This window comes from Hemiscyllium ocellatum, chromosome 24 (assembly GCF_020745735.1).
Source record: "Hemiscyllium ocellatum isolate sHemOce1 chromosome 24, sHemOce1.pat.X.cur, whole genome shotgun sequence".
Classification (NCBI taxonomy): Eukaryota; Metazoa; Chordata; class Chondrichthyes; order Orectolobiformes; family Hemiscylliidae; genus Hemiscyllium; species Hemiscyllium ocellatum.
Genome location: NC_083424.1, coordinates 15,029,450 through 15,042,594, shown reverse-complemented (window position 1 = coordinate 15,042,594; position 13,145 = coordinate 15,029,450). Strand labels below are relative to the sequence as shown.

The window sequence follows — 13,145 nt, the reverse complement described above, 5'->3', positions numbered from 1 at the left end:
GATGTTGGGATAAATGGGATTGTGTTTTACCATGTGTTTAAAATCTTTAAACTTATGTCAATATTAATAATTTGGTTTACCCAATTTTTCTTCAGTTCTTTGGTTTAATAAACCTCTGTTTTAGTGTTAAAACTGAATCTTCAACATTGCATGGTTATGTTTCAGTGAAAGACCATTTTGTTAAAACCAGAAAGAAACAAAACATGATCAATCATGCCACATTTCACACTTGACTTGTCCCATAATAACATCAAATGGGATCAAGACAAATACTATTAACAAAGACAACCAAATTATTTTGGTACATGTAAACATAGGGAGAGTTTCTTTCAGTTAGAGCAAGGAGAAGCCTCTATTAACATGACTGGGAACAGTGTAATTATTTTCCTCACAAATTCCTGTATTATAAACATCCTCTACAATTTCACACCATTATGCTTCCCAATAATAGGTCCTTAGATCTGCATTGTGTTTGTACAAGGGCAGCAGGAGGGAATGGGATATTCACTGGGATCCCATGAATGGATCAGAATTATTGTTGAATAATGTGTTTATTAAAGTTCACTGGAATGTTATTAACTTGATTTTTCTCAACTCCTAAATGCTCTTGATTCTAATCTCTAACCATCAAGGTCCCTCATTTCCTTCATTTTGGCGAGGCTGGGAGTCAGCAATTGAGGCCCTAATATGTAGAGTCCATTCCATGAATTTTACATAATACCAACCATTCAACTTTTCACCCACTAAAGACAAGGATGAACATTGGTCGTAAAATGGCCATAAACTGTCCTCTCATATCACAGCCAAATAACTTTAGGAACTACCGACAGGATCCAAACCAAAGGATGTGATCTGTAATGCCAGTTTTTTTTACACAGGGTGAGGGTTTGAAAGGAAAACATATTTGGAAATGGGGTAATGGACTGACTCTGAGATAGTGGGTGGGGAATTCTGGATACATACTAACTTTAGAAGCACCCAATGTGACCCTTGCATCTGCCACATGTAAACACAGTACACTCAGTGGAAGAGTCAGTGTTGATAGTGGAGTATGATAGGGTATGAATGGTTATTCAAAGATTTTCATTTCCCAATGTTCACTTCACATCTGACTTTCCAATTGCATCCATCTGATAGTCTGATCTTCCACAGCAGAGGTTCCGAGAATGGGCTTCTGACTGGGAAGAACGATGTGAACTTTGCTCTAGTATTTCATCTATGATGGACCTAGCCAAGGACTCTGGGAGTGGCAAAAATGGCAAAGTCTTTGCATCACTGCAAAGTCCTCAGGACCCCTGAAAATGATCAGAATCTCCCCAAGAACTCCTCAAATCTCCCAAAAGGTTATTAAACACCATAAGATTTTATCAATTGCTCCCAATAGCTCATGCAACCCTTCTCAACAACATTCGATCCGTAAATAAAAATCAGCAGACCCCTGATAAGTCGACCAGTCTCTCCCCTCCCAAAACTGAATGGGTTATTTTTGTGTTTCTTGACATGTGTTAATTGTTCACGGTCTTTATCTCTCCAGGTGAATTACCCCTCTCTCTGGCTGCCTGCACAAACCAGCCAGATATTGTCAACTACCTCACTGAAAACCCAGATAAGATCGCGGACCTGCGGAGACAGGACTCACGAGGAAACACCGTGCTCCATGCTTTGGTTGCCATTGCTGATAACACCAGGGAGAATACCAAGTTTTTGACTAAAATGTATGACTTGTTCCTCATCAAATGTGCCAAGATGTACCCAGACTGCAACCTGGAGGCCATCTTAAATAATGACGGGCTGTCGCCACTCAAGATGGCAGCAAAGCTTGGCAAGATTGGGGTAAATAGGTAGATCTTAAGACAATTGTTTAAGGTCATCTTGCATATGAGTGACATTTTCTCAAGTATCTTTCTGAAAGATAGCGAGAGGAGGAGAATAGTTTTGTGCTGGGCTGCTAGTAATGGACAGAAAAGAATTGAGCTGTCTGTATGATCTAAGTACAAGAGAAGTTGGGGAATTGGATTTGCAAATTGTCCAGCTAGGATGGCGGTAGTGCTGAGGCTGTTCTTTATGGTTATGGCACAGTGCGCAGCTGGCTGGAACTAAAATTATGGCCTGGCCTCCCCCCGTTTATTTGGTTGGACAAACAGAAATCTGTTCAGCTGCTTCACTTCAAAGGTTCAGCTGTCAGTACCAGCTGTGGCTGGGATGGGAGTGCCACATTGCTGCTGCTTGTGGGAGCTTGCTGAGCACAAATTGGTTATAGAGTCACAGAGGCCCACAATACAGAAAAAGGCTCTTCGGGTCATGTCTGTGCTGATCAAAAACAACCACCTAACTATTCTAATTCCATTTTCCAGTACTTGGTCCAGAGTCTTGTATGTCTTAGCACCATAAGTGCACGTCCGAATACTACTTAAACATTATGAAGGTTTCTGCCACCCTTACAGGCAGTGAGTTCCAGATTCCCATCACCTTTTGGGTGAAAAAGTTTTTTTTCACATCTCCTCAAAGCCTTCTGCTCCTTACCCTAAATTTATAATCCGTGGTCATTGATCCCTTTATCAAGAGGAAATGTTCCTTCCTGTCCATTCCCCTTATAATTTTATACTTCCCAATCATATCGCCTCTCAATCTCCTCTGCTTCAAGGAAATCAGCTCCATAACTGAAACTCTCTAGCCCATGTAACATGCTGGCCAATCTCCTGTGCACACTCTCCAGTGTTATGGCATCCCTCTGATATTATACAGTTCTGGAATCCACATTACTCTTAGCTGTTGCCTAATTACCGTTTTATACAGTTCCAACATAATCTCCCTGTTCTTAAACTCTATGCCTCAACAAATAAAGACAAATATGCCACACGCGCACTTTATCCATCTGTCCTGATAGGTTAAGTGACCGGTGGACATGCACACCAAGGTCCCTCTGATACATAGTGCTTTCCAGGGTCCTACTCTTCATCATATATTCCCTTGCTTTGTTTGTCCCGCCTACGTGCATCATCTCACACATATCTGGATTGAATTCCTTTTTGCACTGATCAACCCATCTGATCAGATTGTCTGTCTTTATCCTGTTGTTGTTTAAGGCTATCCTCCTCACTGCTTACTGCCTCACCAATTTTAGTATTATCCATTAACTTAATAATCAAATCTGCTACCTCTAAACCGTTTATATAAACCACAATCAGCAAGGGCCCCAGCATGATCCCTGTGGGATCCTTCTGGACACAGGCTTACCTTCTGCTTCCTGACACTCAGCCAATTCTGGATCCAATTTGCAAAATTTCCTTGGATCCCATGGATCTTTGCTATCAGTTCTGAGGAAGGGTTACTTGGCCTAAAACATAAACTCTGATTTCTCTCCACAGATGCTGCCTGACCTGCTGAGCTTTTCCAGCAATTTCTATTTTTGACCTTTGTTATCATGGTACCCAATCAAAAGCCTTGCTAAAGTCCAAGTAGACTACATGAAAAGCACATGTTGTTGCACTTGTTACATTTTTAATAGTGATGGCATTATGATATATGAACTTGATTGTTCAATGCTTTAGGATACATAGAATGAAACACCACAAAGATTTGAGATAGTGCAAACATTCTCAAATCTTTTGGACCTTTTATATCTAATTGTTTTAATTCCATAATATTTAATAACCTGGCCTCCTATTTTTGATAGGTTTTTCAGCACATTATCAGGAGGGAGATAAAGGATGAAAGTGCTCGTCACCTTTCTCGCAAATTTAGGGACTGGGCCTATGGGCCAGTGTACTCCTCGCTTTATGATCTCTCAGCAATAGACACATGTGGGGAGGAGGTGTCATTGCTGGAGATACTGGTCTACAATGGAAAGATAGAGGTAATTGAGTCAATTTCCTTCCTTCTCTCTTTTCAGGTGTTGGTTCAGCATCTTCCAGTACCACCTGGAAAAACTGGCCATCGTTCACATGTGAGCCTTCACAAGTGAGCTTCTTGACTATGGAGATTTTACACAAAACAAAACTACCTTCTTAGCTGACATTCTCACAGACATACACATGCGAATCTTCACCAGCAATCATAGCTTTATTAACATTTATGGCATTGAATGAGGCTATTGGCTTATAATATTATTGCTAGCCAAGCAGGAACTATCCAGCTAAATCCCACTTTCCAATTCTTGGTCCATACCCTTGTTCTTTAATTCCATATCCAGATATTTTCAAATGTGATGAGGATATCTGCCTTCACCAACCTTTCAGATAGAGTTCAAGATCATTACCACCTTCTGGATGAGAAAACCTGTCCTCAGATCTTCTATGATCATTCTACCAATTAATTTCAGTTCTTGGCCCTCAGTTATTGAGCTGTCTGCCAAGTAAATCACTGTACTGCAAGTGAGCATAGATCCATGGCTACTTTTCACACAATTAAAGGAGGTTTTTTTAGATTAGATTACTTACAGTATGGAAACAGGCCCTTCGGCCCAACAAGTCCACACTGACCCACTGAAGCGCAACCCACACTACATTCCCCTACATTTACCTAACACTATGGGCAATTTAGCATGGCCAATTCACCTGACCTGCACATCTTTGGACTGTGGGAGGAAACCGGAGCACCCAGAGGAAACCCACGCAGACACGGGGAGGTGTCAGTTATAGAATGCCTATGGTATGGGAGCAGGCCATTCAGCCCATCGAGTCCACACCAACCCTTTTAAGAGTCCCATCCCGTCGATCCAGCCCAACCCTATCATTTTTATTTTTTCAGTTGGTACATGGCAGAAAACAGCTAATTAAGCTTTTGAAACAAAGCTGCAACCATTCGGATTGCTAGGGCTCAGCTTCTCATTGAGCTTTGTCTTGCAATGTAGCTGAGCCCATAGTTAATGTATTGTAACACCAATTGAATCATCTAAAATATCAGTCTCAAACATTTAATGTTGGGGCAAATTAGAACTTCACTCTGTACTGTTAATGATGCTAGAATGTTGGTACGATGTTAAGTCAAGGTACATGTAAAGAAGATCCAGGGAATTTTCCTGGCCACAACTTATCCCTCAATCAATATCACTAAAAATATTCTCAGAACATTATGATAGTGAAGTTTGTGGGACCTCACTGAGCAAAAATTGGTTTTCCTGCATTATAACAGGAGCTATATTCAAAAATACTTCATTCGTTTTAAAGTGCTTTTGTCTATCCTGAGGCTACTAAAAATGTTGAAGATGTAATTCTTTTTTTAATATAAAGGAGTCACAACCACCAAGGGACTGTTTTATACTAAAATTGAAACCAAAGCTTGGAAAAATGTTTAAAGTCTGGTTGAAGATTTGTAGCTCGGGTGTCCGTTGTTGTGGTTCTGTTCGCCGAGTTGGAAGTTTTTGCTGCAAACGTTTCGTTCCCTGGCTAGGGAACATCATCAGTGCTATTGGATCAGTGCATCATCAAATAGCACTGATGATGTTCCCTAGCCAGGGAACGAAACGTTTGCAGCAAAAACTTCCAGCTCGGCAAACAGAACCACAACATTGGAAAAATGTTCTGATCTCTAAGAAAACAAACAAATATTGGTAATAAAGCAGGATTTTTGATGATGGTGTTTTATTACTTCACATGTGCTGTGGAATAGGTCTCTTGGCTTGTTTATTTTTGTAATCCATGTCAACTCAGTCACTGGTAAAGTACTTGCTAGGCTTTCCTTACTGTTTCCAGCATCATGTTCTGTGTTTCCAGCATTTCTTGCCTTGAGTCAGAAAGCCCAACATAAAAGGAAATGATGCAGCTGCTTCTCTCCCTGTGGCAATGCATTTCCTTGGGCTACATTGTGACAGGGAGATCTCAATATAAGAAATCAGAATCATTGCATGTTACAGATAGGAGATTCTTTGGCCCATCATATCTGTGCTAGCTCTCTGCAAGTTCTACTTTTTAATCCCCTTTTTGCCATTCATCTTAAATCCGTATCAACTCAATCTCCCTCTCAGCCGACAGGAGTAGTTTCTTTTGATCCTCCCTGTCTAGCTTCCTCATCACTTTGAATAACTTTATCAAATCTCCTCTGAATGTTCTCTAAAGCCAATATCCCCCAAGTTCTCCAATTGACCTGCATAACAAAGACTCATTTTAATTTTTTTATTTGAGGGTATCACTAGCTAAGTCAGCATTTATTGTCCATCCCTAATTGCCCAGAGTGCAGATAAGAGTCAACCACATTACTGTGGGTCTGGAGTCAAATGTAGGCCAGAAGGGTTTTTTTCCTGATAATTAGCAATAGTTTCATGGTTATCATTAGACTCATATTTCCAGATTATTATTGAATTCAAATTCTATCTTCCATGGCTGGATTCAAACCCAGGTTCCCAGAACATTTCCTGGGTCACTGGATTAATAGTCTAATGATAATTTTCACCAGGCCATTGTCCACCTTTACATTCCTGGAAGCATTCTTCCAAGTCTTTTCTGATTATTCTTTTTAAAGCCTCCACATCCCTCGTAAAGTGTGATGCCCAGATTTGGATCAGAGTGCGATCTTGTGAAAAACACAGGGATCGGCTTTGATTTTGGGCCCCTGTTTGTTTCTTTGCTTGCCAAGCCTCTCTCTGCTGCTGAGTTAATGCCATCAAGCGTGGGAAGAGACTTTTAAGTAATTATTAATTATCTACTTAAAATCCACAATTGATGACAGTGTAGGATCTTTCCACCACTTTAGCCAGGGTGAAAATGGGAGGCGACAGCGTCCCCCACCTGTTACCCACCATCAGTTAAGTGTCCCTATCCTGTCACCAAGTTCAGTACAGGGGAGGGCATAAGTTCCTTGCTAGTCACTTTTTCAACCTGCCCCACCACTTTTTAACAATTTTGTTCATACACTGCCAGGGTCTCTCTGTTCCTTCCCTTTGAAGCCAAGTGTTTCAACTTCATTGGCAAGTCTGAGGTGAAACTTTGGAAGTCAATGCACATCACACCAATTGCAGCATCCTTGTCAACCCTCTCTTTCACCTCATGAAAACAATTTAACCAAATTAGTTCAACATGATTTACCTCTAACAAATCTAAACTTTCCTTAATTTATCTGTACTTGTCCAAGTTACTGATAATCTTTCACCTGGATTATCATTGTAAAAGCTTTCCCACTGCTAAGGTTCTGCTGACCTACTGAAGTTGTTGTGGTTCTCCTTGCATTCCTTTTGAACAAGGGTGTAACGGGTAACGGGTAACGGTCCCCGGTCCCCGGTCCCCAGTCCTGCCCCTTGTGTTTAAGGAGGGTGTGATAATTATGTCCAATTGTTCCCCAATTTGCATGCTCAATTCCTTCAGTATCCTCAGATGTATCCTGTCCATTTCTCCTGTTTTACAGAAAGCAGTGTCATACCTCCTCTCTCAGTTTTTAACCTATCCAAGGGCACTGTTAGGTCATTTGACTGATTAAGCCTGCTACATCATTCAAGTAGATCATTGCTGATATTTCCCTCAATCGCAGTTTCCTGAAGTATTTCCATGTCCCTTAATTCCCGAACATCCAAAAATCTATTAACCTCTGTTAAATAAACTCAATGAGTCAAATTAGAGTTCTCCGGGATAGAGAATTCTGAGATTTCTGTACCTGAGTGAAATTATTTCTTCTCAGCTCAGTGTTCAATGCCGTTTCAATATTCTGAAACTGTGGCTTGGTTCTTGATCCCCAACTGGGGGAACCAGCTTCCCCAGGTCACTGCTAATTCAGATTCTAGTGGAGTTCTCAACAGTTAGGAGAGGAATTGAAGATGAACAGTAAGAGCTTTAGCAAAATGGATTCTGAAAATTCATAACTAAATTACAAATGAGTAAAAAAAAACTTCTTAGCTATAATTTCCATCTGTGAAATTTGTTTCATTCATTATAAAGTGTAATATCCCAATTTCCTATCCCTCCCTTGTCAGTGACCCTACTTTTATGACACTGGATGCATCCATTGTGTGCGCATGGGGCAGAGTCTCACTATTTTGGGCACAAGTTGGCCAAGGGAAACTGGAGCTGAAAAATGTGTTGCTGGAAAAGCGCAGCAGATCAGGCAGCATCCAAGGAGCAGGAGAATTGACGTTTCGGGCATAAGCCCTTCTTCAGGAATGAGAAAGATGTGCCAAGCAGGCTAAGAAAAAGTTTGGGAGGAGGGACTTGGGGGAGGGGTGTTGGGAATGCGATAGGTGGAAGGAGGTTAAGGTGAGTGTGATGGGGCGGAGAGGTCGGGAAGAAGATTGCAGGTCAAGAAGGCAGTGCTGAGTCCAAGGGTTGGGACTGAGATAAGGTGGGGGGAGGGGAAATGAGGAAGCTGGAGAAATTTGCATTCATCCCTTGTGGTTGGAGGGTTCCTAGGCGGAAGATTAGGCACTCTTCTTCCAGGCGTCGTGTTGCCATGGTCTGGCGATGGAGGAGGCCAAGGACCTGCATGTCCTTGGCGGAGTGGGAGGGGGGGTTAAAGTGTTCCGCCATGGGGCGGTTGGGTTGGCTGGTGCGGGTGTTCCAGAGGTGTTCTCTGAAACGTTCCACAAGTAGGCAGCCTGTCTCCCCAATGTAGAAGAGATCACCTCGGGTGCAGCGGATGCAGTAAATGATGTGTGTGGAGGTGCAGGTGAATTTGTGATGGATATGGAAGGATCCCTTGGGGCCTCGGAGGGAAGTGAGGGGAGAGGTGTGGTGCAAGTTTTGCATTTCTTGCGGTTGCTGGGAATGGAGGTTGGGTTGGTGGGGTGGTGGCCCTGACGAGGGAGTTGCGGAGGGAGTGGTCTTTCCGGAACACTGATAAGGAAGGGGAGGGAAAGATATCCTTGGTGGTGTGGTCTGTCTGGAGATGGCGAAAATGACGAAGGATGATACGATGTATCTGGAGGTTGGTGGGGTGGTAGGTGAGGACCAGTGGGGTTCTGTCCAGGGGGCAATTGGAGGAGCGGGGTTCAAGGGTGGAGGAGCAGGAAGTGGAGGAGATGTGGTGGAGAGCATTGTTAACCACATCTGAGGGGAAATTGCGGTCTTTGAAGAAGGAGGCCATCTGGGTTGTTCGGTATTGGAATTGGTCCTCCTGGGAACAGATGCGGCGGAGGCGAAGGGATTTGGAATATGGGATGGCATTTTTATACAGGAGGCAGGGTGGGAGGAGGTGTAATCTAGGTAGCTGTTGGAGTCGGTCGGTTTATAGTAAATGTCCATGTTGAGACGGTCACCCGAGATAGAAATGGAGAGATCTAGGAAGGGGAAGGAGGAGTCTGAGACGGTCCGGGTAAATTTGAGGTCGGGGTGGAAGGTGTTAGTAAAGTGGATGAACTGTTCAACCTCCTCGTGGGAGCACGAGGCAGCGCCGATAGTCATCGATGTAGCGGAGGAAAAGGTGGGGGGTGGTGCCAGTGTAGCTGTGGAAGATGGACTGTTCCACATATCCGACGAAGAGGCAAGCATAGCTGGGGCCCATGTGGGTGCCCATGACGACTCCTTTGGTTTTGAGGAAGTGGGAGGATCGGAAAGAAAAGTTGTTCAGAGTCCCACAACTCCGCACTGCCCGTTTCTACCTCCTGCCGAAAATCCACAAACCTGACTGCTCCGGCCGACCTATTGTCTCAGCTTGCTCCTGCCCCACCGAACTCATCTCTGCATACCTCAACACGGTCCTGTCCCCCTTATCCAAGAACTCCCCAGCTATGTTCGGGACACCACCCACACCGGCCACCACCTCCATGATTTTCGCTTCCCCTGCCCCCAACGCCTTATCTTCACCATGGACATCCTGTCCCTATACACCTTCATCCCCCATCATGAAGGCCTCAAAGCCCTCCGCTTCTTCCTTTCCCGCCGACCCAACCAGTACCCTTCCACTGACACCCTCCTTCAACTGACTGAACTGGTCCTCACTCTGAACAACTTCTTTTTCCAATCCTCCCACTTCCTCAAAACCAAAGGAGTCGCCATGGGCACCCGCATGGGCCCCAGCTATGCTTGCCTCTTCGTCGGATATGTGGAACAGTCCATCTTCCACAGCTATATTGGTACTACCCCCCACCTTTTCCTCCGCTACATCGATGACTGTATCGGCGCTGCCGCGTGCTCCCACGAGGAGGTTGAACAGTTCATCCACTTTACTAACACCTTCTACCCTGACCTCAAATTTACCTGGATCGTCTCAGACTCCTCCCTCCCTTCCTAGACCTCTCCATTTCTATCTCGGGTGACTGACTCAACATGGACATTTACTATAAATCGACCGACTCCCACAGCTACCTAGATTACACTTCCTCCCACCCTGCCCCCTGTGAAAACGCCATCCTATATTCCCAATTCCTTCGCCTCCACCACATCTGCTCCCAGGAGGACTAGTTCCAATACCGAACAACCCAGATGGCCTCCTCCTTCAAAGACCGCAATTTCCCCTCAGACGTGGTTGATGATGCTCTCCACCGCATCTCCTCCGCTTCCCGCTCCTCTGCCCTTGAACCCCGCTCCTCCAATCACCACCAGTACAGAACCCCACTGGTCCTCACCTACCACCCCACCAACCTCCATATACATTATATCATCCTTCGTCATTTCCGCCACCTCCAGTCAGACCCCACTAACAAGGGTATCTTTCCCTCCCCTCCCCTATCAGTGTTCCGGAAAGACCACTCCCTCTGCGACTCCCTCCTCAGGTCCACACCCCCCACCAACCCAACCTCCACTTCCGGCACCTTCCCCTGCAACCGCAAGAAATGCAAAACTTGCGCCCACATCTCCCCCTCACTTTTCTCCGAGGCCCCAAGGGATCCTTCCATATCCATCACAAATTCACCTGCACCTCCACACACATCATTTACTGCATCCGCTGCACCCGATGTGACTTTCTCTACATTGGGGAGACAGGCCGCCTACTTGTGGAACGTTTCAGAGAACACCTCTGGGACACTCACACCAACCAACCCAACCGCCCCGTGACTGAACACTTTAACTCCCCCTCCCACTCCGCCAAGGACATGCAGGTCCTTAGCCTCCTCCATCGCCAGACCATGGCAACATGACGCCTGGAGGAAGAGCACCTAATCTCCCGCCTAGGAACCCTCCAACCACAAGAGATGAATACAAATTTCTCCAGCTTCCTCATTTCCTCTCCCCCCACCTTATCTCAGTCCCAACCCTTGGACTCAGCACCGCCTTCTTGACCTGCAATCTTCTTCCCGACGTCTCCGCCCCCACCCGCTCTCCGGCCTATCACCCTCACCTTAACCTCCTTCCACCTATCGCATTCCCAACGCCCCTCCCCCAAGTCCCTCCTCCCTACTTTTATCTTAGCCTGCTTGGCACACCTTCCTCATTCCTGCAGAAGGGCTTATGCCCAAAACATCGATTCTTCTGCTCCTTGGATGCAACCTGACCTGCTGCGCTTTTCCAGCAACACATTTTTTCAGCTCTGATCTCCAGCATCTGAAGTCCTCACTTTTTCTCAAGAGAAACTGGACAATGTGTGTGGTTAATATAACTGAGTCCTGATTTGTCAAGTGTGCTTCTGGCAGGTGAGTCCTCATTGGGTGCAGACATCGGAAATATTTCTCAATTTTCCCATTTTAAAATGATCGGGCATAAAGTCCTGATTACACATGAAATGAAAAGTGGGATTCTGGAGTATTTAGTTCCTGAATCAGCTCTGAGGTCAAATTAGCAGCCAGGGTCACATCCCTAAATCATTGTTCAAAAAATGGTTGCCTGATAAACTTTCTCAATGTAAAGGACTGAACTCTTCATGAATGGTTGGTAATCACGTCTAATATACAATAATTATTAATGATAATTTGATTATTTATTGCCATGTGATGTCATTTTGATAAGAATCACTTTTAGATTAGATTAGATTACTTACAGTGTGGAAACAGGCCCTTCGGCCCAACAAGTCCACACCAATCCACCGAAGCGCACCCACCCATACCCCTACATTTACCCCTTACCTAACACTGCGGGCAATTTAGCATGGCCAATTCACCTGACCCGCACATCTTTGGACTGTGGGAGGAAATCGGAGCACCCGGAGGAAACCCACGCAGACACGGGGAGAACGTGCAAACTCCACACAGTCAGTTGCCTGAGGCGGGAATTGAACCCGGATCTCTAGCGCTGTGAGGCAGCAGTGCTAACCACTGTGCCACCGTGCCGCCCACTTTTGTTACTGTTTCTATCTCTCCAGTAGCTGGGCTTGTTGGTGAAAACTTCCATAAGATCAAATTCCTTTCTTAAACCCCTCCACTTCTAAATCTCTTTCCCCCGTTAAGCTGCTCCTTAAAACCCACACTGTTATCTCTCCCAGTAGGTGGTGGTGTGGTTCATCGCCACTTTTTGTTTGGCATTTCTTTTCTGATGTTTTACCTCACTGAAGATGCTATATAAATGAAAGTTGTTTGTTGTTTTTGAATTTCTTTTGCAGAATCGTTATGAAATGTTAGCTGTGGAACCAATTAATGAATTATTTCGTGATAAGTGGAAGAAGTTTGCAGCTGTGTCCTTCTACCTCAGTGTTGTCTCCTATATCACAGCCATGGTCATATTTACCCTTATTGCCTATTATAGGCCTTCTGAAGGCAAAGTAAGTGTGAGGTGGGGCCTGTTTTTCAAGTGGTGACCTGTCTGTTCCAACTTGCCTTGTAATTTTTCCTGGACTGAGGTGCCCATTCATTTGAGTGTGAAGGCCCTTTAATTTGTTTTTGCTCCACATGACCATTTAAAGGGGTCAATCTGTGGATGGGAACTTTCTGGTTACTGAATGGCTTCAAGGGAACAGTCGTCTGTTCTCTGTCTTCTTTCAGTAATGCACTCCCTGCGAATCTATTCATTTTGAATCTCCATGAAGCGTCTGATAGTAGATTCAGATTCAAAAGAGAATCAGCTATGCATTGAAAAAAGAGACATTTGCAGTGCTTTGAAGAAAGAGCACTGGAGTGGAACTATTTTGTATTCCTTCAAAGAGTTGACACAGGCATGATGGGCTGAATGGCCTTCTTCTGTGCTCTGAGAATCTATGTTGTACCTGGAATCCAGTATTGGCACCTGAGGGACTGGGGGACAGCAGATTGCTTCTGACTGGCCACTAATAGGGGCAAGATCCCAGAATATTAGCATCTGGTTGGTCCTCTCAGTTATTGGTGTCTACAACATCCAGTGAACATTTAGCTGTCTGCT

The 13,145-nt window shown here is 44.6% G+C and overlaps 1 protein-coding gene across 1 annotated transcript in view; it reads left to right on the top strand.

The window, feature by feature from the left end:
* The window catches only part of trpv4 (transient receptor potential cation channel, subfamily V, member 4), a 110,613-nt gene that overhangs the window by 74,696 nt on the left and 22,772 nt on the right, over positions 1-13,145 (top strand). Inside the window, exons 6-8 of the mRNA XM_060843492.1 lie at positions 1,535-1,833; positions 3,677-3,856; positions 12,394-12,552. Coding sequence (XP_060699475.1) covers positions 1,535-1,833; positions 3,677-3,856; positions 12,394-12,552 — 638 coding nt within the window. The remainder of the gene's footprint in view (positions 1-1,534; positions 1,834-3,676; positions 3,857-12,393; positions 12,553-13,145) is intronic.